This window comes from Bombus bifarius, unplaced genomic scaffold (assembly GCF_011952205.1).
Source record: "Bombus bifarius isolate JDL3187 unplaced genomic scaffold, Bbif_JDL3187 scf7180000008047, whole genome shotgun sequence".
Lineage (NCBI taxonomy): Eukaryota > Metazoa > Arthropoda > Insecta > Hymenoptera > Apidae > Bombus > Bombus bifarius.
The window spans coordinates 2243021-2267304 of record NW_022884413.1 but is presented as its reverse complement, the minus strand read 5'-3'; the positions used below and the strand labels follow the sequence as shown (position 1 = coordinate 2267304).

Sequence of the window (24284 nt, the reverse complement as noted above, 5' to 3'; positions counted from 1 at the left end):
ATTCGATATAGGTCGATTTTCAATCGAGATCTCAATCCTAAGTGCGGGACTATTCGAAATTATAATCTTTAAAGCGCTTTAGATAATTTAAAAAATTAGTGCATGCGAAACGTTTTTCAGAAATTTGAATATATCGAGTTAGGCAATTTACGAATCTAGAAATTTTTCTCAAATTTTATTTGTAAAATGAAATTTTTTCAAATGTCGATATTATAATAGGAATTTGATCTGATAGAACTGAAATCTCCATTGTTATTTAATCTGAAACCTGAAATCTGAGGAAAAACGAAACACTAACGAAGTAGACGTAACATCCTACAGACTATTCTCCATAATCTCGTTAAATAACAGACATAAAAATTGATGCTTAGATATCTTATTTGTTTTTCTTATTTTCTACAATATCATACACGATATTTTTTCTGCACTCAGTTTTACTTCCCGCGATTTCGTGTTTGATAAACTATAAAAAGTCACGCAACCATAATTATACTTATTTCGATCTACTTATAATGTTAAAAGAACGCGATTGTTAATGATCTATTATTTCGAAACAACCAATCATAGCGACGGCACAGTACACAGAAGGTTTTTTATGCCTTTAAATATGAACCGAACACCACTTGGAGAACACAGATTTTGCTAACAATTGTTGAACGATCTCTGTTAAAAGCCGTCATCATGAAGTTATCGATTGAAAAATTATTATCAGTGGTTATTCTGTCTATTGTTTCGTTATCGCATGTCAAGGTAAAGATTGAAACAATTATATAAATCCACAGTATCGAATATATAATATAGTTCTAGTAGTTATAATTTTTTCTTTATATTTTTTAGGCCATCAAAGTTACAATTACCGATTTTTACGTAGATGTCCCAGACAACGACTTAATCGATTCATGGAGTCCCAGCCTATCGGATAATCTTATTTCTTCACAGATTTCTGTCAAACAGGATTGTCCAGGTGAAATAGAGGTATATCTTGATTTAAATATTGTTTAATTTTAACGTTATTATTTACTCTTATTCGGACTCTACCTTCTCCGCTTCGTCACCTCCATTCCTATCATCCTTCCTAAGTAAATTAGATAGTTATCTACAAAAATTTAATATATTTTCTAATTTCTTTATAAAGCTTGTTAATGCGATAGGTAGCAATATTTTGATATTCCATTTTAGGCCGATATAACGATTTATAACGGCGATGACGTAGTTAATGAAATGAACAAGAAATTTGATAAACCAATGAAGGAGTTGGAAGGCTATGATATCTGTGCGTCGATAGAAACCCCAGGTTCGGAAGATGATTCGTGCTCTTTAGCACAGGTAAGAAGTTTATATACATATAATACAAAATATTTCATCAACTTTTTAAAATCTCTTTTTTTTGAGTCGAATGTTGCATAATTACATATTATATATAAAATAATATATATTAATTATATTGATAGGAATACTAATTATATATAACCTATATGTATAACAGCACAAGTTATACATATAGGTACCTCTTTTTTTTTTAATTTACGTATTCATATATTACGTATACATAACTTAAGCTACATATTGATATTAAAATGTGATTTTCATCACCTAGGGTGAACAAGCACTTTCAGATTGCGATGTAAGCGATTTTTTCAGCAGTATGAACCCTGGAGATTATGTCGCAAAATTTGATTTCAAGCAAGATGACAATCTAGTTTCTATTGCCACACTAAAAGTAAAAGTAGAAGTTGAGCAGTAATAAAATATTCGATTTCGTTCGAAATTACACTACCAGATATCTTTCAACGTTTATATTTATTATATCCAATGCATGATTGTAATTATTGGTTACTTAATGTTGTAAAAGTAACTCCTATTTTCTTTGGATAATAAAGATATTAGCATACACACGGATACTTAATTTTAGGTTTATGTTAACTTTATTTTTCATATATACATATATGCTCCATTTTGTAATATAAAAATTGTAATAAAAAATTCTTTACCATTGTTCAAAATGCATCATTTCCTCTATTATTAATTGTAAATATTATATAAACACTTATAATCAATCTCCATTGTTCTTCGCCGGACACATTTCAAAAAGCTCAACAAAATGGCTTGTTTTTGAAAAAGAGAGATAATAACAAAGCAAAAAGTGGAGATACAAGAGAAGTATGCTAACTTTACTTATATTCCCAAATCTTATTTTATCCGCTCTATACTTTTCTTCTGCCAACGCCTGTATGAATTCTGACTGGGCTGCCATCTTTTGTGAATCATCGAATACATTCTGCTGCGAGGCAATAACAAATAGTACCATTTCAGCGTAATAATATTATTATATATGCTAATAAAGTAACATTTAAAAAATTCTCTTTATCTATTTACACTATATCACGCAGATATTAGTTTTGAATAAACTAAAAATACCTACTTTGATATTACTATTTCTTCCCACATTTAATACATTTGATGAATTATTATTCTTTTCTATAGCAAAATCCCATTATTATTTTAGTATATTACATATATGGCAATGTGGCTAAAAAATAAATAATAATAAGAATAAAATTATTAACAGATAGATGACATAAAATCTTACTAATGAAATGGTAACTCAATTTTGTATTTTTCCTTGGACTCATTAGTTTTTGAAATTTTAGAGGTAGACATTTGATCTTTCTTATATTCCTAATATTTATTTCTGGTGATTGATATACATCATGCTGTTATTTTAAGAGAATAAATTTATTAAGTAAATTATTAAATAACATTCAATATAAAATTTCCCAAAACGTAATATATTTTATCATTAAACTTACTTTATTATTTTCTAATTTTTCTACTTTTTGTAAGCTGTCAGTGAGACCTGAAATAACAAATAAATGAACGACGTTCGTACATGGACTTACGAATAAAAATAATTTTATATAACACTTTTTTCCAAAACAATTTAAAATACCTTTTGATCGACGATAGACTTTTTCTGAAATCTTTTCATTGAAAGAAACCACATTTGTTGTATCTGAATCCTTCAAATTATACATTCGTTGTGTCGATTAACTTAGAAATTAGAATTTATTTAATTCTTTTCTATAGCAATAAAAACATATCTAGTATAAATACGTATGTATTTATCGTTGAAAAAATATGGAAGATTGATATTTCCATTTTAATCTATATGATCAACGCACTTGTAGTTAACACAATAGGATATCTTGTTAATTTTCGAACACATGATATATTATACGTTAAAAATCAAGCTATTTAGATGCTATGTAAATTGTTTAATTTTAATGATGTTGTAAATATTAATATCGCGTTTGAATAGTCTTGACTTTTCTCTATGAAAATAGTTACGGATCATGGCAAGAATGTTAACTTCGACATTAAATGCCAGACAAGAAAATAACGGTAAACATGCACAGCCACGGGAAATTGATTTTATGAAGTTTTATTTATATTCAATTTAATTATGTCATTTATATTTGATAGAATGATGGATAGATAAAATCAACATATTTTAAATATATTATTTAACTTATCATTCGAGTTGTCAATTTTTGTCATAGTCACGCGGTCAAAAGTAAACAATCACAAATGGTAGATGCATAAAGTGCGTAATGATTTGAATGATATATTTAATTGTTTAAAACTCTGTGGTATACCGGTGTGGTTATCATCATGGCAAATATTTGTTGCATATGTGGGAAAACGAAATGTTTGTATAAATGTCCTGTATGTGAAGAAGCTTAGTAAGTATGATAGAGGTTATGTTCATAGTTACAATATTTTAAATAAGCTTTAATGTGTAATGATTTTAAGAAATATGAATATATTTACATATGTATATCATATGTATATGAGATGTTGTAAACGATAATGTTGTAATTTTAATCAAAATATAAATTATTTAATATGATAATGCATAGTAACATGTAACAATATTTGTTATTAGTTTGTATTTATTTAGTTTTGAGATAAGAAAATTCTATTTATGTTTAGCGAAGATTTATCAGAATAGATAATAAGAACAGATTTCTTTTAATCAAAATTGATAAACTTTTTTATATGGACATATTTATATGTTAGTGGTACATTAAAAGTATAAATATTCCCTAAAGACAACTTTATTCTCTAGTTTAATAGTTTATTGTGTGTATTAGTTGTTCCATAGGTTGCTGTAAGGAGCATAAACTGAATAATTGTCAATCACCGAAGTCTCAGGAGAACAAAGTTATAGAAGATACGAAGAATAAAATTGATTATGATTTTCCAACGGAAGACACAGTTCCCATTGAAAAATTGAACCAGTTACATCACAGCGAAGAATTGAAGAACTGCTTAAAGAATCCGCATGTACGAAATATAATGCGTGCAATTTTAACAGATAAGAATCCAACAAGAGCTATCGCTTTAGCTATGACTGAACCAATATTCGTAGAAATGGCAGATGCTTGTTTGAAAGTTGTTGAACCTGAAGTTAACAATGAATCATGTTAATATATATAGATCTATATCACATTAGAACACGTACGAGGAAATTACGATAAAATATTTTCATATATTTATACTTCTTCTCCTTTGTATCTATATAATCGGTAATATATTTCCTCTAGAAAATTTTTTCTTTAGTTTAAATAGCATTAGAGTTAATCAAATGAATTTTTAAATTGTTATAAATAGGTACGAAATAACATAAATCTCCGGTTATATTTTGTATAAAAACATTTATTAAAAAATCAATGTAAAACTTGCATTTATTAAACATAAAATGGTAATAACTGATGTATGCTTATATAATGGTGGCAATATTTAGACTTCAGGGATGGTAGCATTTTCATAAAGACGAAGATTACATGTTCCAAGAGAAACAAACAAGCAAATAACTTTGATACAATGTTTACATATAGATAAATAACAAATTGTTCTCTTTAAAAAGTGATTAACAAAAATAGCAAAATACTAAAAGATTAAAGCCTTGAATGAAAAGAATAGTGAAGCGATATATAATCTTCGAGATCTGTCGGTATTTCTGTTCCGTCCAATTCTTTTTGAAGAAAATAATACCTTTTTCGAACATGATAAGCTGCCATTTTTGGTTGTCTATCTCTTGTAAATACACCTTTCTTGTTGCCACCTACTCGAATGAATGCTATAAACATAAATTTATTATTGACTATTAGTGTTTGTATTAATTAATAGCTTTAATTGTTTTTTTCTTCTCGATACTTTTGCTTACTTTGAGCTGTTCGAAAGTCGGCAAAATTCCAAATAAATTCCCCAATAAAAAATCCTTCGTTTCTTAGTTGATCAAAGGCTTCAAAATGTTTAGATAATACTTCTTTCTGATACTCTTCGCTCCATATATATTCAGGCAACTGGAAAATAACGAACAGTGTTAATAAATTTGAACTACAGTCCAAAGAAGTTCTTTTAATTAAGATTTAAAAGATTTTATTTATACTAAAGTAATTGTTAACAATTTATAGATAGCAACAATACATATATAGATTCAAAATGATATTTTATTCCTAGTGAAATATTTACTAATATTTAATACGAAACGCATCGGCAAAAGGATTAACTCAACTAACTAAATACGAATGAAAGATGTAATTAGATCTCGTAATTAGCTGAAAGACAATAAAATATCGTCGACATTAATATTAATATATTGACAATTACTTCTGATGTTTAAGTCATAAGTTTGCAACGTGGAAAATCCTAAAGCATAAAAAAATTAAAAGATGCTACTGTTTTTGATTTGGTTTGAATTCCATGTAATTACTGGATAACTTACCTCGTGTAATCCAGGCATAGTATCAGCTCCATACTCGGACATGAGCACAGGCTTGTTATATTTTCTGTGCCACGCTTCAGCCTCTTCTATAACTCTGGTCGTTATTGTATCGAGCCGACCTGGGTTATTATACCAAGCGTTATAACGATTAAAGCTAATTACATCAAGGTATTCGCCTGCTTTGTCTTCCTACAAAATGATTATCTGATTTTTATCGAAGATTCGAGTCAAATGTATTAATTTTTATAAATTAACGCATGTATTTGGAAAAAAATCGTTCGATATCGAAGAAAATTCGCTTAGTTACGCAACAAATGTACAAAACACTTTTTTAAAGAATAAAGTATCGACATTTCAAACTCAATTCTATACAATTCGATTCGACAATTGAAATTTCGCAATCGCAGCTGTTATTCGTCTAATTTGCGAAAAAACCAATGTTTTTTTTCATTCTCTCTTCAGCCACCACGTACTGGGTAAATTCATCATTGAAGAGTGTAAAAACGTGGACTTTATATCGAGATTTCGTCGAGAGAAAAGACGCGATACATAGTTTTTTGGAACATTCTATTCTACGAGGAAAACGATAACGACTAAACGATATAAATGTTTGTGAAAGTAACCTGAACTGCTCGAGCCATGGCAATAGTAATTGGTCTGGTAGGATCGAGTGATTTCGTATGATGAGCAACTTGTTTAAAGTATTCACCGGCTTCCGGAAGTTGCGTCCTGGGTTCATTTGCGATGGACCACATAATTACCGACGGTCGATTCTTATCTCTCCTTATGAGCTCCGATAACGAGTCTTTGTGACGTGCAAGAAGAATCGGTGAAAAATTTTCAGTGTCTACCGAAGGACATTCGCCGATGATGAGAAAGCCTAACCTTTGGAAAACAAATAAAATAAAAGATATATGTAGCAGCCAAAGGTAAAATCGAATTGAAGAGTATGCAGACCTCTCCTGACTTATGTGATATTTTTTTATATAAATGATATATAATATATACGCGATTACTCTTATTGCACGGTCTCGGCTTTACCCGATCCCGCTTCTTGATCTTTTACATTAAAAACTGTTTAAAAAAAAAGACACGTAATTTATACATCGGTAATATTGGATATTTTCATACGATAAAAAGTAGAAAGTGGGGATGGATTACCGGTCGGCAGTATCGAGTACTTCATCGCTGTAAGGATAATGACTGGTTCTATAGGCATTAGCACCGATCCATTGTAGTAGCTCATGATCCCTAGCAACGGTGACTAAATCGAGACCGCGTCCTCTCAGAATCGAATCCTCGTGTCTACCGAATCCTCGCATGTACACGGGCTTATCGTTTAGTAATAAACTCGTATTCGTCCAGGCCAATGTTCTGATGCCAATTGGAAGCCTGTAGACGTCTACTTTGCTGTCATTCGCCACCGACAGTGTAACCTTAAAATCGTAATGTTATTCCTGGTTACGTTTGCAATCCATTTTGCAGGCTTGGGCAAATTTTGGTCGACATATAGATAGAAGATAATAATTTGCAAGAATCGTTTAAACCACTGTGTTACTTTTATTTTAGGAATAAGGAAGAACAACGAAGAAAAGAGATAGGGTATACGTTACATACCTTTAGGGTGTAAAGGTATCCAGGACTAGGATTCATACCCCTAGGCCACCAGAGCTTAGGAAATGGTACCTTTAGCGTACCGGAAAGTCCGTAAATAGGCTCCTGTACAGCTAAAATATCCTTGGCATCGAACAGGCTTACTCTACAGATAGGAATTTCATGCTCCTGCAGGCCTGCCGGTTGAATTATGTATTTTACGATACCAGTATCACCGATTAGCCCGGTCTTTACAGTGATATCTTCGATATAGACGCGTGGTTTTGTATGCAGCAAAACTGGTCTGTAATTTGGAAACGTTACGTTAACTCTGTCTGATATCTTATCGCTGCGGTGAAAGCCGGTAAATTTGCTCGCACGTATTTTTCAACTATTCCGCGTAAATTATTCCGCTCTGTTACTTTGCTTTTGTTCGTCTCGTAAATATGTATCCCTATGAATCTATTTTGTTACCGTTGTTTCTACGCATCAGTGAGAAAGGCGAGACTTTTTGAAAGGCCAACAAATAGGCCATTTTACTACGTAATATAAATTTCATTTGATAGATATAAATCAGTTATACACATATACATTTTGTGCTATTTTACATTCCTTGCTATTTATGTACAGCGTGGTTGGTAACTGGTGGTACAAGCGGAAAGGGGGTGATTCTACGCGAAAAAAAGTCGAAAATATAGAATAAAAATTTAAAAATTTAAAAATTTAAAAATTTAAAAATTTAAAAATTTAAAAATTTAAAAATTTAAAAATTTAAAAATTTAAAAATTTAAAAATTTAAAAATTTAAAAATTTAAAAATTTAAAAATTTAAAAATTTAAAAAATTAAAAAAATAACGTCAATCGAGACAACGATTTTCTCGAAAACAAAGCCTCGAACGAAAAATTTGTAATCACCCCCTTTCCGCTTGTACCACCAGTTACCAACCACCTTGTGTAAGCAAAGCTATATTCGATTTGTTTCGAGTATCGAAAGCGCTCGATATATCTTGTTGATATTGGAAAGATATAAGAATATAAAAATCGTATAAACTCTGACTTTTTCACGCTTACCTGTGTATGCCAGCATAATTGAAAAAATCGAAAGTGTAAGTTTGCAGGCGTATCGTTCCATTATCGACGGGAGTGAAGATAATTTTTCCTTGTGGTACGCTAGTTTGAAGCAAAGTATTATCAACTGCGACGGTTATGCGATTTTTACCGCCATAAATCAAATACGAAGATATCTCAGCTTCAAACGGAAGATGACCCATTTCATGGTTGGTTACCAGATCATCGTTTATCCACTAGAATACAAAAGGAAAATATATATATGTATGTATGTATAACCAAACGATATACGTATTTATATGTTGCGGGCGAAGTCTGCAGGGTATGCGGAGTCTGTTTTACCCAGACAATGTCGGCATTACATACCGCTGTCTGGCAAAGTTCGAAGAAATAGTTGGAGAATTTCGAATATGGCCCGCTGTAACGTGAGAAAAATTGACATTGCCCACCATCGTGTAAGTAACGTTGGCAACTATTATTTCTTTGCGAACTTTGTCAGGCTCGAAGTGGACACTGCGAATAACGATAAATCTATTTTTCAAGGCAACGCCGCCCTAAGTTTTTCCCATTTTATTCGTCTCGGTCGTACCATTCCTTTCGAAAGGAAGTATCGGTATGGGTTTAGGCATGTAAAAGTCTTTGGCCGGCCGAAGTTGGCCGACAACTCTGCGTCTCCGTGCCATCGGCTGGAGATTTTTATGTGTCCAACCGCATACCGTGAGAAGTGTGATTAAACGATTCCTTGGCAAAAAAGATGTAACAAGTGGCACACGAAGCGGACGTCCAGGGGCTTACAGACCGAGGAAAAAGAAAGATGGTCGATACAACAAGAGAAGAACCTAAGATTACATCCTCGGAAATAATTGGAATAGTAAAAAGCGAACCTAAGAAAAGACGCCTCGTAACAGTTGAAAGTCCACTGAGAATTACTGGATATGAATCAAGAGTTGCAAGACGAATACCATGAATTAGCAAAGTAAGAAAAGATATATGATCGAAGTTCCCTGTTAATTATGTATATACGAAAATATAGCATTCTGGGACAAAATACCGTTCTCAGACGAAAGCAAGTTTCATATTTTTTCAATGTGATGGACGGGTTTTAATATGACGAAAACCGAATACCGAATTAGATGAATAAAACATTGTCCAAGCCATCAAACACAGGGGTGACGGGGTAATGGTACGGGGTTGTATGAGCTTTTCTTGACGTAGGAGGTCATATATCCTGGACAAATGTGATTATTTAAATATTTTAAAGCGGGGAAATATAAAATGTGGAACAAGACTATTATTTTCAACGGCATAATGATCTCAAACATATACAGTCTATACTGTTGGACAGTGAATCATTTTTAATATACCAAATCTAAATCCTGCAGTGTATCTTTGTTCTGAATTTGGAAAACAAATTTATAACGCATCGTATTACGTCTAAGCAAGAGTATTCCTTGAAGAATGGGGCGAAGTAGGTCCAAAAATCACGAAGATATTACTACGTTCAATGCGTAATCGTCTGAGAGCTGTTATAAAAGAAAGGATTGCGTACCAAATATTAATAATAAATCTATTTCAAGTTTGATGATTTGCCGTTCGTTACATCTTCTTTGTATTTAAGAATTTGTGTCGATCGTACGACCAAATCGTTACCAAAGGATAGAAAAAATTGTTGTAAAAATAGCAAAGTAGCAAAATAATAGAAAAGTAAAATAGTTACCACTTGCGCGAGGTAATTGACAGAACCAAATCTGACAAAGACTCTTTGTTCTCGCCAAGAAGGAGGTGCGAAGAAAGATCGTTGATACCAAACGCCGCCCATATGATCTCTCAAATCCCTGGAGGTTGTAATGTCGTTATACGACGAAGGTACTGGCATTTGCATCACATTTCCTACCTAGACGAAGCGGTATACACACCTACATAAGTGAATCCCCGTTGACAACGTATAATTTCGTAAAACTTATATTTACGCAACTTCGATTCTGCGTGTCTATGCAACAGGTACAATTAAGCAAAATGTATCGCTTTCGCTATTTGCCAGTCATCTTAAACTGTACCTTTTATTTTACATTTTGAACTTTCCGAAATCTAATTTCTGTAATTTAATACTTACTAAGATAAGACTACGATTTAATGAAAAATTGATGATTATAATATATATGTATGTGGTGTGTGGTATTAGGTATACGGTATATCTAACATAACAATTTGCAATCGATGACTTTAACGTTCTCGGTAGATCGCGCATGTTCGTGCAAATTTATATTTCTATCGATACAACGAGAGAGTTAAAACGTAAATAAAAATTTATCTCGTCTATCAGATATTACGACGAACTTTGAATATTTTTATATACACGTGTTCGTACGTATTTTGATACGTTCTTATATTTTATAAGAATCCACTATTTACTTACAGATATTGTGAAACGATTTTCTTTTCGTATTGCTTTAACGTTACTTTCGTTTGTTTAAATCGATAGGAATACACTATATTTGCTTTAACGATAAGAGAAATGAAAAATGTTTTTTTTTTTTTTGTTTTACGATACCTTCGATAGTTCATCGGCAAACCATGCCTCTCTATAACCCATTAGCGCGTCTCCTGATGGGGAAATGACAAAATCCCACATACCATCTAGAGATTTCACCTTAATAACAGACGAATTTATTAAATTTAATCATTGAATAATCTAATCGTCGAATGAGCGATTTGACATGTTAATATCGTAGCTAAAGCTTTTTTATTATTAGAATTTCGGACACGAAAGCAACGCGTACCGCTGATAGAAATAAGAAATTCCAAATTACCTCTCGCGATTCACTTTCCCGTGGATATAACATTCCCGGGAGTGGCGAGGGCATATCCTCTTCCTGGGGCAGAGGTGAATATTCTATCGGAGTTTCGGGATATTCAATTTCTGGACCCGATTCCCCGGCCATTACCGCGCTAATTACAAGAAACACTAAACGCCACATTTTTCCGTGATTTTCCTGAAACGAAATAACCGAACGAAAGATTACGTTTCTATTTACTTTGGAAACGCAAGAAACTATGGCGAAGTACTTTTTCAACAAGGAATTTTTATTAACGGTGAATTTATTGCAATCGTTTAAGATAAATGTTTGCCTCCTCGCGATCGTCCTAGAAACATCGAAAAGTAAAATAGGAAAAAAAATAGGAATCGACGTCTGCGTTGGTTCTGAGGAAATAGCCTGTAACGTTTTATTTAGGCTCGTGCTGTGTATTTGAATTCAATTATACGAGTAGTCAGCGATATCGGTTAACGATAAAGAATTAGAAATCCGTAATGTCAAATATGTACGTTAAATGTAAAATATTAAATGTTCGAGACTATTTACGATAAACGTGCAACTACGTGTATCTAATTCTTAATTTTGTCGTTCGTCGAAACTTTAAAATTGACTTCGTTAAAGACACTTGATCGAAGGCATGAAAAATCCTAATTATCGATCGTTGCATCCGATCGACAGAGGCAACATCCTCGGCCGCGTGTATAAAAAATTAATGCTGGTTATTAATGGGTTAACTTAATATAAAAGGAGGTAGTAAGTGGTGTGTACCGTAGGGTCTCGTTCACATCAATATCGGCTTCCTGGCACGGTGCCCTCCTACGAGAGCAGACTTCCCTTCCCAAAGCATCAAATCGTTTCCTCGTGTCGCACGTGCACACCGTCGTCGCTGTCCCTAATTCTACGAATGGACATCATGAGAATGTAACAATTGCCACTGTTTGTAACGATGGGAATGATATTTTCACAGACGGTATCGACAGTCCAATTATTTACCATTGTACATGCGATTATACGCATGCTTCGCAAATACCTGCGGAATCACCGCTAAACGATCCTTAATTTCTCATCGACATTCAAAGAAACGTATTCGCACATCGATTGCTCGTAGTTGTTTGTGCTTTGCTAAAGTCGATGTGTACAGAAAATTTCGATCTTTTCCTGACCAACTGCAAGAGCACGATACGCTTGTATTAGACCGTATTAGACGAGAGAATGCTTCGTCGCTATCGAATATTTTATCTTTGTTCTTAAAATATTCTTGTATCGTCTACTCTAGTCCTTTGCTGGATCTAATTTGTTATATTATTGATTATTATCTTGACCAAATCGTTGATCTTTACTTCAACCGCAGATAACGCTATTCGTTATTAGTATTATTATCTTTGTTGGTTTTAATTTGCGATAGTCTTTTTATTAATGCTCATCGGCCTAATCGATGAGTTAAAGGGCAAACGCGAGTCAGCATTCTGTTGTAATCAGATTTGTTATTTCCGCTTTATTTATACAATTTGGAAGTTTCTATTTCAGCATAGTAGGACCAGACTTTTAGAAGGACGTGCAACAGATCTTGTTACGGCTCTCGAACTTTTATATCCCACGCTCTCGTTTCAATGAACGAAAGAAACGTTGTCCCTCGTCGAGAATTTTTGCATAAGCTTGAAACGAGAAATTACGCGAATTCGAGAAATGTCTCGCCGATAGTAAGACACGTTCGATCGGAAACGTGATTTATCGTTACGAAAATGACGCACACGACGAATTATCTAACTTTGAAAAAAGAATTTTGAAAGAAGATTTTTAACTCGCCGGCTTGTTACACGCGAAACGGAAGATCTACGTAAGTACACGTGCTCGCACAGAGAAGTGGGAAAATCGTTACCTATCAGATTCTTCTTCCTATTCTTCTCTAAATGTCTACGATCCGCGTATTTCAATCGCGAGATTTGTTCCCTGGCGATGAACGATCACCTGTATCGATTTCCCAATTGCGAACCAATTACTTTCGATGTTCTTATCGATCAAGATCAATTTGGTACGAAACACTCACCTGTTCTGTATTTAGATGGAAAAGTTTATCGAATGGCAAACATTCGAGAAGATTGTCGCGCAACAGACACTGCAAATCGTTGGTTCGAACAGTTTCGCGATAATTATCCGAAGAAAGGAAAAGTTACGATGGTTTCTTCGTTTCCGGACGCGGTTAATGCAGCATCGTTCGTCGCGTCGTTGGAACTTGGCACGTTCTCTCCTGTTGGGATCTTACACGCTACTAGACTAGAGAATCGGTTGTACCTATCCCATCGGACCGCACTGTGGCTCGCCAACCGACTGGCTTGCTCTTATATATCGGGTGTCCGCGCCCAACCGGCTACAACGTTACGTCGCCGCGTATCATCGCTTCTGATTCAACGACATGAATGAAAGAGATCATCGGAAAGACTAGTTTCTAGCACTACCGGATATCTTTTTATCAGAGACGTTCCGGATCGCCGTCTTGTTTCTCTGAAATTTTAATCGCACAGTTTGCGAAAATTACTCGCTTTCTTTCTTTCTTTTTATCGTTCTAATTATCAACCACGTGAAAACATAGAGGCGTAATTGGAATATTCGCGTAACCTTCTTCCCTGGATCAGCTTAAGCTTCAAGAAAATGTCGTATTTATAGAAATTTTAGCATTCGAGGGAAGTCGAAGGCTTGGGTAGTTTCGTAATGCAAGAATTTCGTTGAAACATGTGCGATAATCGGCGACGGGTGAATTTCATCCTCGTTGATTTTTTGCCAATAAGGCGGTTGAACGTTTGACTGGTCGGGCGATTCGTTTAAATCCGTTATATCGTTCGAAGAATGTTTTGTTTCCTACGATATGTTTCTTAGGCTGTGGACGAATTTCTCGTCGTTTTAAATAATTAAATCGAGTATTTTGAATCCGCCATGAATAACAGGATTCGGTATAGGATCGTTATTGACCGTTATATTCAATTCGTCTGGCAATTAATTGCGATTATTCGGAAGATATCGGGAAACAGGATAACATGGCTGGTTGTTCCGAGAAAATGAAGTCCAAGGTATGCTACGCTTAGCCGCAGGTACCTTAACTCTGAGTGAATCTTAAATTAGTATTCCGTGTAAACAGAGTTCGTTAACATTTGCAGGTTAGTTTCCGGATTTCTTGCCTGACGTTCCCTTTTACTTAAAGATTGCGTTATCGCGATGACACTGTTTGAATTCTCTGCGTGCATATACTTGAACTTTATACTTTATCGCATTGTAGCAGGCATTTTCTTCGTATACTCGTTATGATTATCACATATTTCACTGGGTAAAAGATAACAGAATTAGCTTTCTTAACAAGTGTATATAACTTTTATCGATGCGTGACGCGGTTATGTTTTAAAAATATCGCCTTTTATATTTTCGAATAATTGGAAAATAACCGACAAGAATATTATCTCAAATAGTTATTCGTTGTTCTAACGTCGACTAAAATTCTCCCACATTTGATACATCAGATCTAAAATAAATGAAATTTTCAATCGTCATAACCAAAAAAGCTAACGGAATCTAATCGATTTACGAGGCATAAAAAGCTGCAGGTGCATATTTGCCCGCTGAGAGCAGATCTCATCGTAAGATAGTATTCGTTATAAGTCGGTCTGCTAGAATACAACCCGCTGTGAGAGGTATCGTTTACCAAGTTGGAATACGAAGGAAGCAAAAAAAGGCAAAAAGAAAGACGAGGGATTAGCGTGGTATTTCTGAGCATTTACGATTACTGGTAACCGTAGAACGTATTTTGTATAGCGGACATTCGCGGTTTTTAACGGGTGACTTTTCATGCCCAATGCGAATGAATTTGAATGGATAGGCAGTGTAAGTTAATTTTCGTACAGTCGAAAACTTTTTCGACTACGTAGAGCGAATCGTATTACATCTTTTATCCAATTAACGCTACAATTACCGATTCGTGATGTATCCTTAATTATATCGCACATAGATGATTCCAATTAGAGTGGTATAATGAAAGTAACATATGTATTTATTATTTGTTAATTTAATTTACCGATAAATTTTGAATGTTAATTTATTTCAATTAAAAGATCAATTACTAGAAGATACATATAATATGTAAATTACTTTGTGAAGAGAATGATAAATACAACGAATTGGATATGAATCGGGTTTTCGCGTTACCTCGTGGTTATTTATTATTGGATTTTTATGCAAATTTATATTTTTGAAAACACAATTAAAGAAGTAGAATTTCTTTACCTGTCAAGTATTACAGGAAGCATTATACTTTGCTGTTATTATTCTGTGTGATTTTGCGCGTTTAAATTTCCTATAAATGTACAAAAATCTGCAGTCTAATTATCATTATTTTTGTAATTGGTTACTTAATAAAACAGACAAGGTATAGGTTACATAGGTATCGCATTTTATGGGACCTGGAATCATACATTGAGAAATACCACGATCTCTGAATAAGTTTCATCACGAGGAGGCGATTATGCGGGAGACCCTGATGGGCTTTCCTCACGTGGAATTTTTCAATTAAAAACAAACGCAATCTCGAAAGAATACTCAGCAGTTATGCACCACGTATTAGAAATCGCGTGTAATTGTCCAGTCTACGAATTCGTCTCGTAATCCTATTTTCAAGAAGCACAGAGCTATTTCGCTGATCTTTTAATTCCGAGTAAAAATTTGAAATTTGAAACAGAAAGAATATTCCCGTCCGCCGCCTAAAGAATCGAAGAGACATTCGATCAATCCTCGAAAGACACGTGAAAATAATTTATGGAATATATACACTATACGAAAGAACAGTCCAGATATCAAGAAGCATGGCTAAATTTTAACTACACGTATCAAATTGTCGGTAAATTTGTTTTCTAGACCATCTGTAGCATAAAGCCTTTAAAAGCATACATAACACTTTAAATTTAATTTATATAAAAGTTTAACACTTATCGATTGAAATTTAACCAACTGTGCAAATTCTGACTGAAAAGTGGAATCGCTCTGTATATATAAACAAAATTAAAAAATTCTAGTTCAGACGTAGATCGTACCATGCAATGGGCAAATACACGAAGCGAGCATAGTGACAAAGTAAGGTAAAGAACGAAACGTAAACATGAAAAAATTCTAACAAACACGATTTTAATGCTAGTTTATATGTTGTAATCTGAGATTTTAATTATACTTGAACAATGCAAGCTCAAATTTTTTATTTTACGACCTGTTTGATGGCTGGAGAAATAGAAATGCGAATCGTTTGTAATGACATCACTGACCACATTGATTAAAGCAGTGACTTCCTTATACGATTTTTGTGTCGCGTGTGACATTATCGATTCAGCGTAGTACCGGTTTGAATAAAAACTAAATGAAATTATAAATTATAAATTATAAATAAAGTACGGAACAAGATATCCTATGATCGTAACGAAATATAAAATTGTTCACTTCTATAATACTTAAGAAAGCATCGCGCACTACTGCGATTTGTTTGAGATAAAAATGTAACCTCACACGTTCCAAACACGAAAATGTGAATTTTTTACCTTTCCTACTTTCATACGACATCAAGTACATATAGGTAAGTAGGTATCCTGACTCAGAAACTCGCCGTACAATTTATCGATAATCCTAACGGACAAATTACGCCCCAATGCAACACAGTCGTAGATACAGGTCTGGAAATTCTCGTGGGGCGTCGTGAAGCCTCTCTTTTTTTTTATTTTTTTATTTTATCTCCATTTGTAGTTACATGTAAGAATGTAAGGCTTTTAGCGGGCAGAAAATATTTCCCAAGTAAGGCGCTTCGATCGATTCGTTAGATTTCGTCGTACAGCGCGCCTTGTGTCTATAATCTGCAACACGGCCATGTCTGCAGTTGAACTCTACTCTATTGTGTAAATTTACATTTATTTAAACAGCATCCCTCTGTGCCACGCGAAATATTATACGTTTATTTTAGATAAATTGGGAAAGGTTATGAAAAATAGTTCGGTCTATATTAGTTACCTACAGTGGTAAGAGTGGCGAAGATGGCGTTAAATGCAAAAGTTTAACGAATCGATTGCAGCGCTACGGCTGGTGGCCGATTTGTAAAATTATCCCCACCACGGGAATTTCCAGACTTGTGTATGTATAGGACCATGGTCTATCTTGCATTTAGTCAATGATATCGCATTGCATCGCGTCGCGCCGGCTGCCAAACTACATTCATACGTACAGAACCCCAACTACCAATTTTATTTCATTGTATATATATAATATTCTATTATTAATAATAGTCACTTGGTATTTTTCATTATTTTACTAATGATTTATTCAACGCAATTATTTTAGAACAGCTGAGAAATACGCGTGAAAGCATCATCGTTCCTCTTGAAATTCGATTTTTCGATTCTTATGTTACTCTATCCGCTTTATATTTCTATATTGCTCGATACATCGCATTTTACGCATACAACACGATATGCGGTATTATGTTAAAGAATAGAGTCGATTAAGAATCTGATAGTATCGTTCGAGTGATCTTGTGAAGTAAGATCTATCTGAACGGATGTTATATTTACGTTTTTGGGATTAAAAATGTGTTAAGATAAATTAGATGACTGAAAAAGAGAAGTATACCGTATACATCTTAATGGCTACTACGTTTGAAACAATTCTAGTTGGCAATTGAATTTTTAGATACAGTAGGTGAGTAAGTTAAGAGCTGTTGCTTAATTTACGACGACAGAGGGATCAAGTTAATTGGTAAAAAGGCGATTGACCTGTGGCAGACAGAGAGACAGAGGTCACCATCCTTCGAAACAATCAGTGACTTCCGACGTGCCGCGTATGTTTATGAATCATTTTGATATTCCTATATCAATGTTTTTATTCGTCTCTTTATTTGGATCGTTCACAACTCTTTATGCAAGTTTGACATACAAGAACAGGTCTTTTTTATATCGCGTATGTATATGAAATTTCCACGGTCGAATCATTGTTTCTTTTATTTATACGCTACTTTTATTATATCGATAAAAGAATTTATCGTATAAACAAAGATAGCATGCGCGCGCGTATTTTTCACACGATACACAGATATCCGCTACGTATCGTTCGTCCTTATATATATTTTTTTACTCTTTTGCGTCGCATCACATGCGACTCTTACGATCAGTATTTTTTCCGTAACACGACGCGACAACGACGAGTTTGGCGTGTCACGTAGGATGCGAATGTAATCTTTCGCTAAACATTTCTTTTCGAAAAAGTAATTTTGTAATTGCAACATTAGAGGAGCGTTGAGTTAGCGCTGTAATTTGCCGCGGTTCCGGTGTTGTATTTCCGGTAGAACACACCCACTCGTCTTCGGCAGGATGAATTCATGGCGTATCTCTTGGCCTAACGCGCTTTTATCTTGCGGGAAACGGCTGGTCGTTGGCCCACGTTATTCTTCTCAGATATTGATATTGATACAACTGTCCCTGAGTTGCGTATACCATTGTTAACTATGCTTAGGTTTCTACACTTGTTGTTTCGTCTTCTTTCCTCCTTTATATCTTTCTCCTTCTCCGTTTTCCTTTGACTAATGTATTTCTCAGTCGCCGCGACCATATCTGTATTTTCAACGTTCAAACGAATTTTATTCGACTAATACGTATCCTATAAAGCGTCGACGTATCTACAACGACGAATATGGACGAACTTCGAACGATAAGCAAAGGCATCGATATAAATCAGATTTTTCTTTTTTAATTCTTTATTTAATTCTTGTCGTAAAATATAATTTTCGAGTATAAAGTTTAAACGTATGATAATTCATTGCCGTTAAGCTATGGATATGATTATTCCCGGCAATTTCTCCAAAAGTAAGTAAATAACTGTCGCAATAAGTAAGAAACAAGCTGTTAACCTGAAAACAGTCCCTGTTCTCTTACTTAATTTTAGGATGCACATCTAACGTACTTCCCATACGAAACTCGACACAATGCGATGCTTTTTGTACAATACAGTGTAAAATTCAGTATTTCTGCAAAAGATGTGAAATATTTTTTAGTCGGTTCTGAAAATGACTTCGCTCTTGTGAAATACAAACTCGCGAGGTCCCTATGAAGGTCTGAAACTTTGAAAGTGAAAAAAAGACGACTGGATGAAAAGTTAGAGAGAACGTGACGGCTACATACGGCCATCGCTATGTGTGGGTGTTTCAGGCTCGAATGTAGGTAACCATGGTACCCGGGGTTTAGCGGTCAGTTAGCTAAACCGAGGATTTTTATTCTTTTGTATAATACGATTCATTGGTCCGTGAGTATATGTATAAATAGGAATGAGAGCACTCGAAATATAGTGGATATTTTCAGTCGAATGAATAAGAAGATACGCAAGTCTCAAAACGAAGGAAGCAACGGGGATTAATTTTAACTGCAGTATTATCTTTTTCATTGTTATTTGAAAATTAATACGTATATTGGTAAAATCAAAGAATTATTAATTATTTCTTCAAATATCAAACAGATTCTTTGTTCAAGTTCGATCAATCGGTTTTTAGAAAATACAAAACGGTATATAATACGTGTAACAGGACAGGAAAGGCTCGATTATACGAACAATATCAAATAGACATTGACAAAAAAATAAATATTCTAAATATACTAAACATACTAACGACTGGTAACTGATCAGATGCAGATCAAATCATCGGAAGAGATTTAACAGTAAGGAAAGGAGCGATGACGCGGTCGGTGTTTCTGTAAACAGTATTCCCACGCATTCAGAAGCATTCACAGTAGCAAAAACAGTTATAAGATAGTACAAAGCAGAAAAAGAAAGTAAATCTGTGAAATCGCTAGATTCAAAGAAATGATTGTAACTTGGCATTTCGGAAAAAATGGAAAGACAGACCGAAAGACGTATAATTGTACCAAAACTGTAAAATTCTCAGCGAATAGTTTGTTCTCCGAATGTTTCGTAAACGATACGATTCCTCGAAACATGCCGTGAGTAAGCTTCTTCGCGATTCCATTTTCTTTTCGTCCTGATTTGTTTCTTTCAAAAGCCGAAGACGACATAAATTTTCAAACGCGCGAAGCCATTGTCTACGATGAACGAAAAGACTCGAACAGATACGTACCTTATTTATCTACTGGGTTAGAAGTCGTGAGTTGTGAAATTTGAGAATTACGTGTATTCACGCAGCATCTGTGTATTCGAAGTATAGAGAAGCAATAAAGGAGGAAACAAATACATAAACAGGTTCGCTAACGAACTTTGTCCTGTACGCATACTTAATTCCAATGACTTCGAGTCAAATAACCAGATTCGTACGAATGCCAATTTGACTAACCTAAACGACGCGAAGGATTTTTAAAGAAATAATTTAAATTTAATATAATGTACGTACGCGTATCGCTCTATTAATTATCGATTCTCGATCGTGTAATTTATTGTTGCAAGAAATTGATAAATTCCATTTTTGGTTCGTTTATTATTAGCTCGTGCGATTTTAGTAATATCGATACGACGTTACTCGAAATTCATCAGTGTTCAGATGCTTATGAATTTATGAGTGGTAGTAAAGAGCAGAGTATAGTGAGTGAGAAAGAGAAGAGGGGGGAGAGAAAGGCAGAGGGTAGGGAATATGGTGGGTCCACGAACTAAAGTAGCGTCAGTCGCGCGGCACGCGGCGCACCGTACGCGGCGGGGTTTTTTACGTCGTTTTTTCCATGGTGCACGTAAACACTGCCTTTCGTTCTAGTACTCGCAATTGTAAAACCGATTAGCGTGATCGCGAAGGTGATTGATTTTCACGCTAATTCGGTAAGAGATCGAAGCTATAGTATAGAAATTTCATCCGTATAAACGTAATTCTCGATCGAAGACATCATCGAAACGTAAATATCAACGTAAATATCAAAATCCGTTGTTTCATAGTACTTTTTCTCGCAACTTGCAATTACATATATAGTGGACGACGTTTTGTGTCGTTGGAAGTATCGTGGCCGTGAGTTTCGACGACGTGTCGGAGTTGACTGTTTCCTCTCGTTCGATCATGCGTGATTATGAGAAAGTACTACAGATACTATAGTGTGTTCACGTGTATCCACGGAAACCATAGAAGAGGCGCTTTGTCGCGATTGAAAAATTGTTGCCAAAATAAATTAACTCGTTCCAGTAATGTGAAAAATTGTTCGTTTTATGAGACAGAACGTGTTTCACGTACTTGTGTTCTTTCTTCCTTCCTTTACGATAGAGTTGCTGGAGCCTCACGCTAGGGATTGTATCCTTTGTGACGCACGTGCTTCCATTTTATCGCGACAGTGCAGTGTCCAGCTTGGTGGGCGACTAAAAAATTGCTCAACTGTCTCCACTGTCTATACTCCACTCTCCATTAGCAATAGCTTATCCGTCTAGTAATTTTACGCTTCTCGGTCGTTGGGGTTATTTTAGTCGAAGAAAAATTATTTAGAACGAGGAAACTTTCTTTTTTAGAATCTAATTAAGCGTCAGTGATACGACGAATTTGTTCAAATACAAATAGGTTTCTCAATTTGTTTAAAAGTTCAAATATTATGCTATGATTCGACCGAAGATTAAAATATTCACGAGTTAACCTATAAATCATAGTATACCGTGTGTCATAATTACCGCGCCGCTAGTGCTGGAACAATAATTTGTTATTCCTCGATTGTTGGCCAGCTGCGATATTTCCCCTGTTTGCAGTCGTTTGCTCAACCGTCGATCCTCAAAATCAGTTTCAGCTACCGTTTTATCGCGCATAGCTTTATATCTACCTACATATATGATAAACCACTTGAATCGGCTTCTTCTTTTTCGTGACTTTCTTATTGGAACGAAGATTCCTTCGTTCGACTCGCGATCAAAACGTTCGCGTTAAGCGAGTCGAGTCGAAATTAGAAAAAAGGAATTTTCTTTTCGACAAAGCGTTCATTCAAAATTGAAATATTCGCGCACAGGTTTGAAAAATTTTTAGCGTATTACTACCACCCCGACACGACGAAGAAAGCGTTGTTTTTTTTGGAGTTTAATTTTAGCCTTCTAGAAGCGAAGAAAAATTGATCATGGTGTCTACCAGGAGGATGAACCTCCTGGACGAATTCCATTGCCGTTGCCAATTCGCAGAGTTCCCTCGTGAAATTGAGAAATTGAGAACCGGTAAAATTTTTCTTTTTCAAATTACGAATTAATTGATTACCCAGACTGTAATATAATATAATACTATTTTCTATTATACGTGTAAATATTTCTTCGCTTCTCAATGTATACTGCGGTATCAGAAGGAAGCGAAGTCGATGACAAATTGCAGGTAAACTGAAAATTGGCGCGGACGAATGGCACGAGACCTTTTGTTATCGAGTTCTTAAATTCCGAACACTTAGTTACTAAAAAAATAATTAATCGCGTGTTCTACCTTTGTGTACTAGAAACCCGTAAACGCGAAATAACATTTAACTGTGTAATTATACAGAGAACGCGAAGCAGAGACGAAATAAGGAATATCAAATTGAATTGTACGATAAACGATAAATTAGGAAATTGTCGGTGGTTCGATTAAATGAAAATAAATCGATTTACGTATCACTTGGTACAATGTCCCGGGAGAAATTGAGAGCATGCCCGATCCATTCATCATAGCAGTTACGCTATGACGTTTTATCATAATTTTCTCCGGTTGTATCGTTACCTCTTATCGGCTTTTCAAGCAACATTGCTGAAACAAAGAATCTCTTCATACGAAAAGATAATTCCTCGCGCGATCCATTCGAGTAGCGTAACCTTTGAATATTTTGGTCATCGTCGCAAATATTTAACTTCTTTATTCGTTTCGTTTAGATTTTCCACGAAACTGCAACGTTGCGGTGAACTAAGGAATCTTTCTCTGATAGAATGCAAATAACAGGCACTGATTTAATATTTGCAAAACGAAAAAAGGGAACAGAAAAGAGTAACGTAAGTACAAAGTACTCGAAAGGGTCGATAGAAAAATAGTACGAGTGCAGTATTTCCAAAAACTAAAAACATACGGTATTTATCCAGAGAAAAATACAGTGAAACTTTTTTTTTCGTTGTAGCAGCGAAATCTAACGTTTTAACGTTTCGAATCGTGCAAATATTTTATTAACGTCTAACCGCATACCGCCTAACTAACAATCCCTCGTTTCATTATTTTCACTGCTTTTCAATACGACCTTTTTTATACATTTTTCCACGTTTCTTTTTCTTCCATCGATATTAAGAATCAGAAATACATACATATATAACAATTCGACTATTTTCTAACTAACATAAATATAAGTGGAAATTTTGAAGATCGTAACGCGAGCCATGTTTGTTCGAGCCATCGAGTCTAGGCGGCCGTAGATACTCCGAGGATCAATCGATCATTTTGATCGACTTCCTTCTCCTATCATTAATGTCATTAACGAATAAACTTTGTAAGTGTCTAGTCTCTAACCGTGTCTCCTATATTCTTATCTCTTTGTATGTTTTGCCGCGACGATGGAAACGCGTGAATGGCCTCGTACGTTCGATGACACGATGCGATGCGACGCGTTTCCAAAACGTCGAGCGAAGTCGTTTGTGCAACGTGCTTTCTCTTTTCTAGGGACGTTGCCAAAAGCATCGAACGCTGAACCATTGCAGATCGCGGAAGAAATTCGAATAGACCGGTGGAAGGAAACAGCCAAAAGACAGATAACCGAGGATCGGCTAGGATAACATTCCGACGAATCACGTTGCAATAAGGAGACGAGAAGTTTGTACGGAACAAAGAGGAAGGATAAAGGGAGGAAAAGGAAAGAAGGTACACCGCGAATATACCGGAAATTTGAACGTGCGAGGAATTCTTTGATCGACCTTGAACCATCTTGGCATTACACAAACCACAATCATGATACATCGTGGAAACGCACAAACTATACGTTGCATCGAACCAGAAATGTTCTACGCTTCTTTTATGATATTTCAACTGTCTTACCGATCGCCGATTTGAA

General features: G+C 34.8%; 3 protein-coding genes across 6 annotated transcripts; 2 read left to right on the top strand and 1 right to left on the bottom strand.

The window, feature by feature from the left end:
* Positions 1-598: 598 nt before the first annotated feature.
* On the top strand, positions 599-1906 carry LOC117207963. Its single transcript, XM_033448706.1, has 4 exons — positions 599-750; positions 838-975; positions 1180-1326; positions 1598-1906. Exons 1-4 carry the CDS (start codon positions 682-684, stop codon positions 1742-1744), a joined length of 501 nt encoding a protein of 166 aa, XP_033304597.1. The 5' UTR covers positions 599-681; the 3' UTR covers positions 1745-1906.
* A 1460-nt stretch (positions 1907-3366) lies between these two features.
* LOC117207881 (zinc finger HIT domain-containing protein 3) lies at positions 3367-4930 on the top strand. The gene is made up of 2 exons (XM_033448555.1): positions 3367-3743; positions 4155-4930. The coding sequence occupies exons 1-2, from the start codon at positions 3673-3675 to the stop codon at positions 4489-4491; spliced, it is 408 nt and encodes a 135-aa protein (XP_033304446.1). The 5' UTR covers positions 3367-3672; the 3' UTR covers positions 4492-4930.
* Positions 4875-13613, bottom strand: LOC117207880 (beta-glucuronidase-like). Of its 4 annotated transcripts, XM_033448552.1 has the most exons (13): positions 13316-13613; positions 13148-13236; positions 12037-12166; positions 11263-11445; positions 11004-11102; positions 10170-10346; positions 8456-8688; positions 7409-7688; positions 6953-7227; positions 6415-6676; positions 5792-5980; positions 5231-5369; positions 4875-5143 (listed from the first exon to the last, which is right to left on the bottom strand). In XM_033448552.1, exons 4-13 carry the CDS (start codon positions 11428-11430, stop codon positions 4962-4964), a joined length of 2004 nt encoding a protein of 667 aa, XP_033304443.1. In that variant the 5' UTR covers positions 11431-11445; positions 12037-12166; positions 13148-13236; positions 13316-13613; the 3' UTR covers positions 4875-4961. The 4 variants fall into 4 exon arrangements, with proteins under 4 accessions (XP_033304443.1, XP_033304442.1, XP_033304444.1 ...); XM_033448551.1 differs by lacking the exon at positions 13148-13236; XM_033448553.1 differs by lacking the exons at positions 13148-13236; positions 13316-13613 and adding an exon at positions 12299-12320.
* Positions 13614-24284: the final 10671 nt, after the last annotated feature.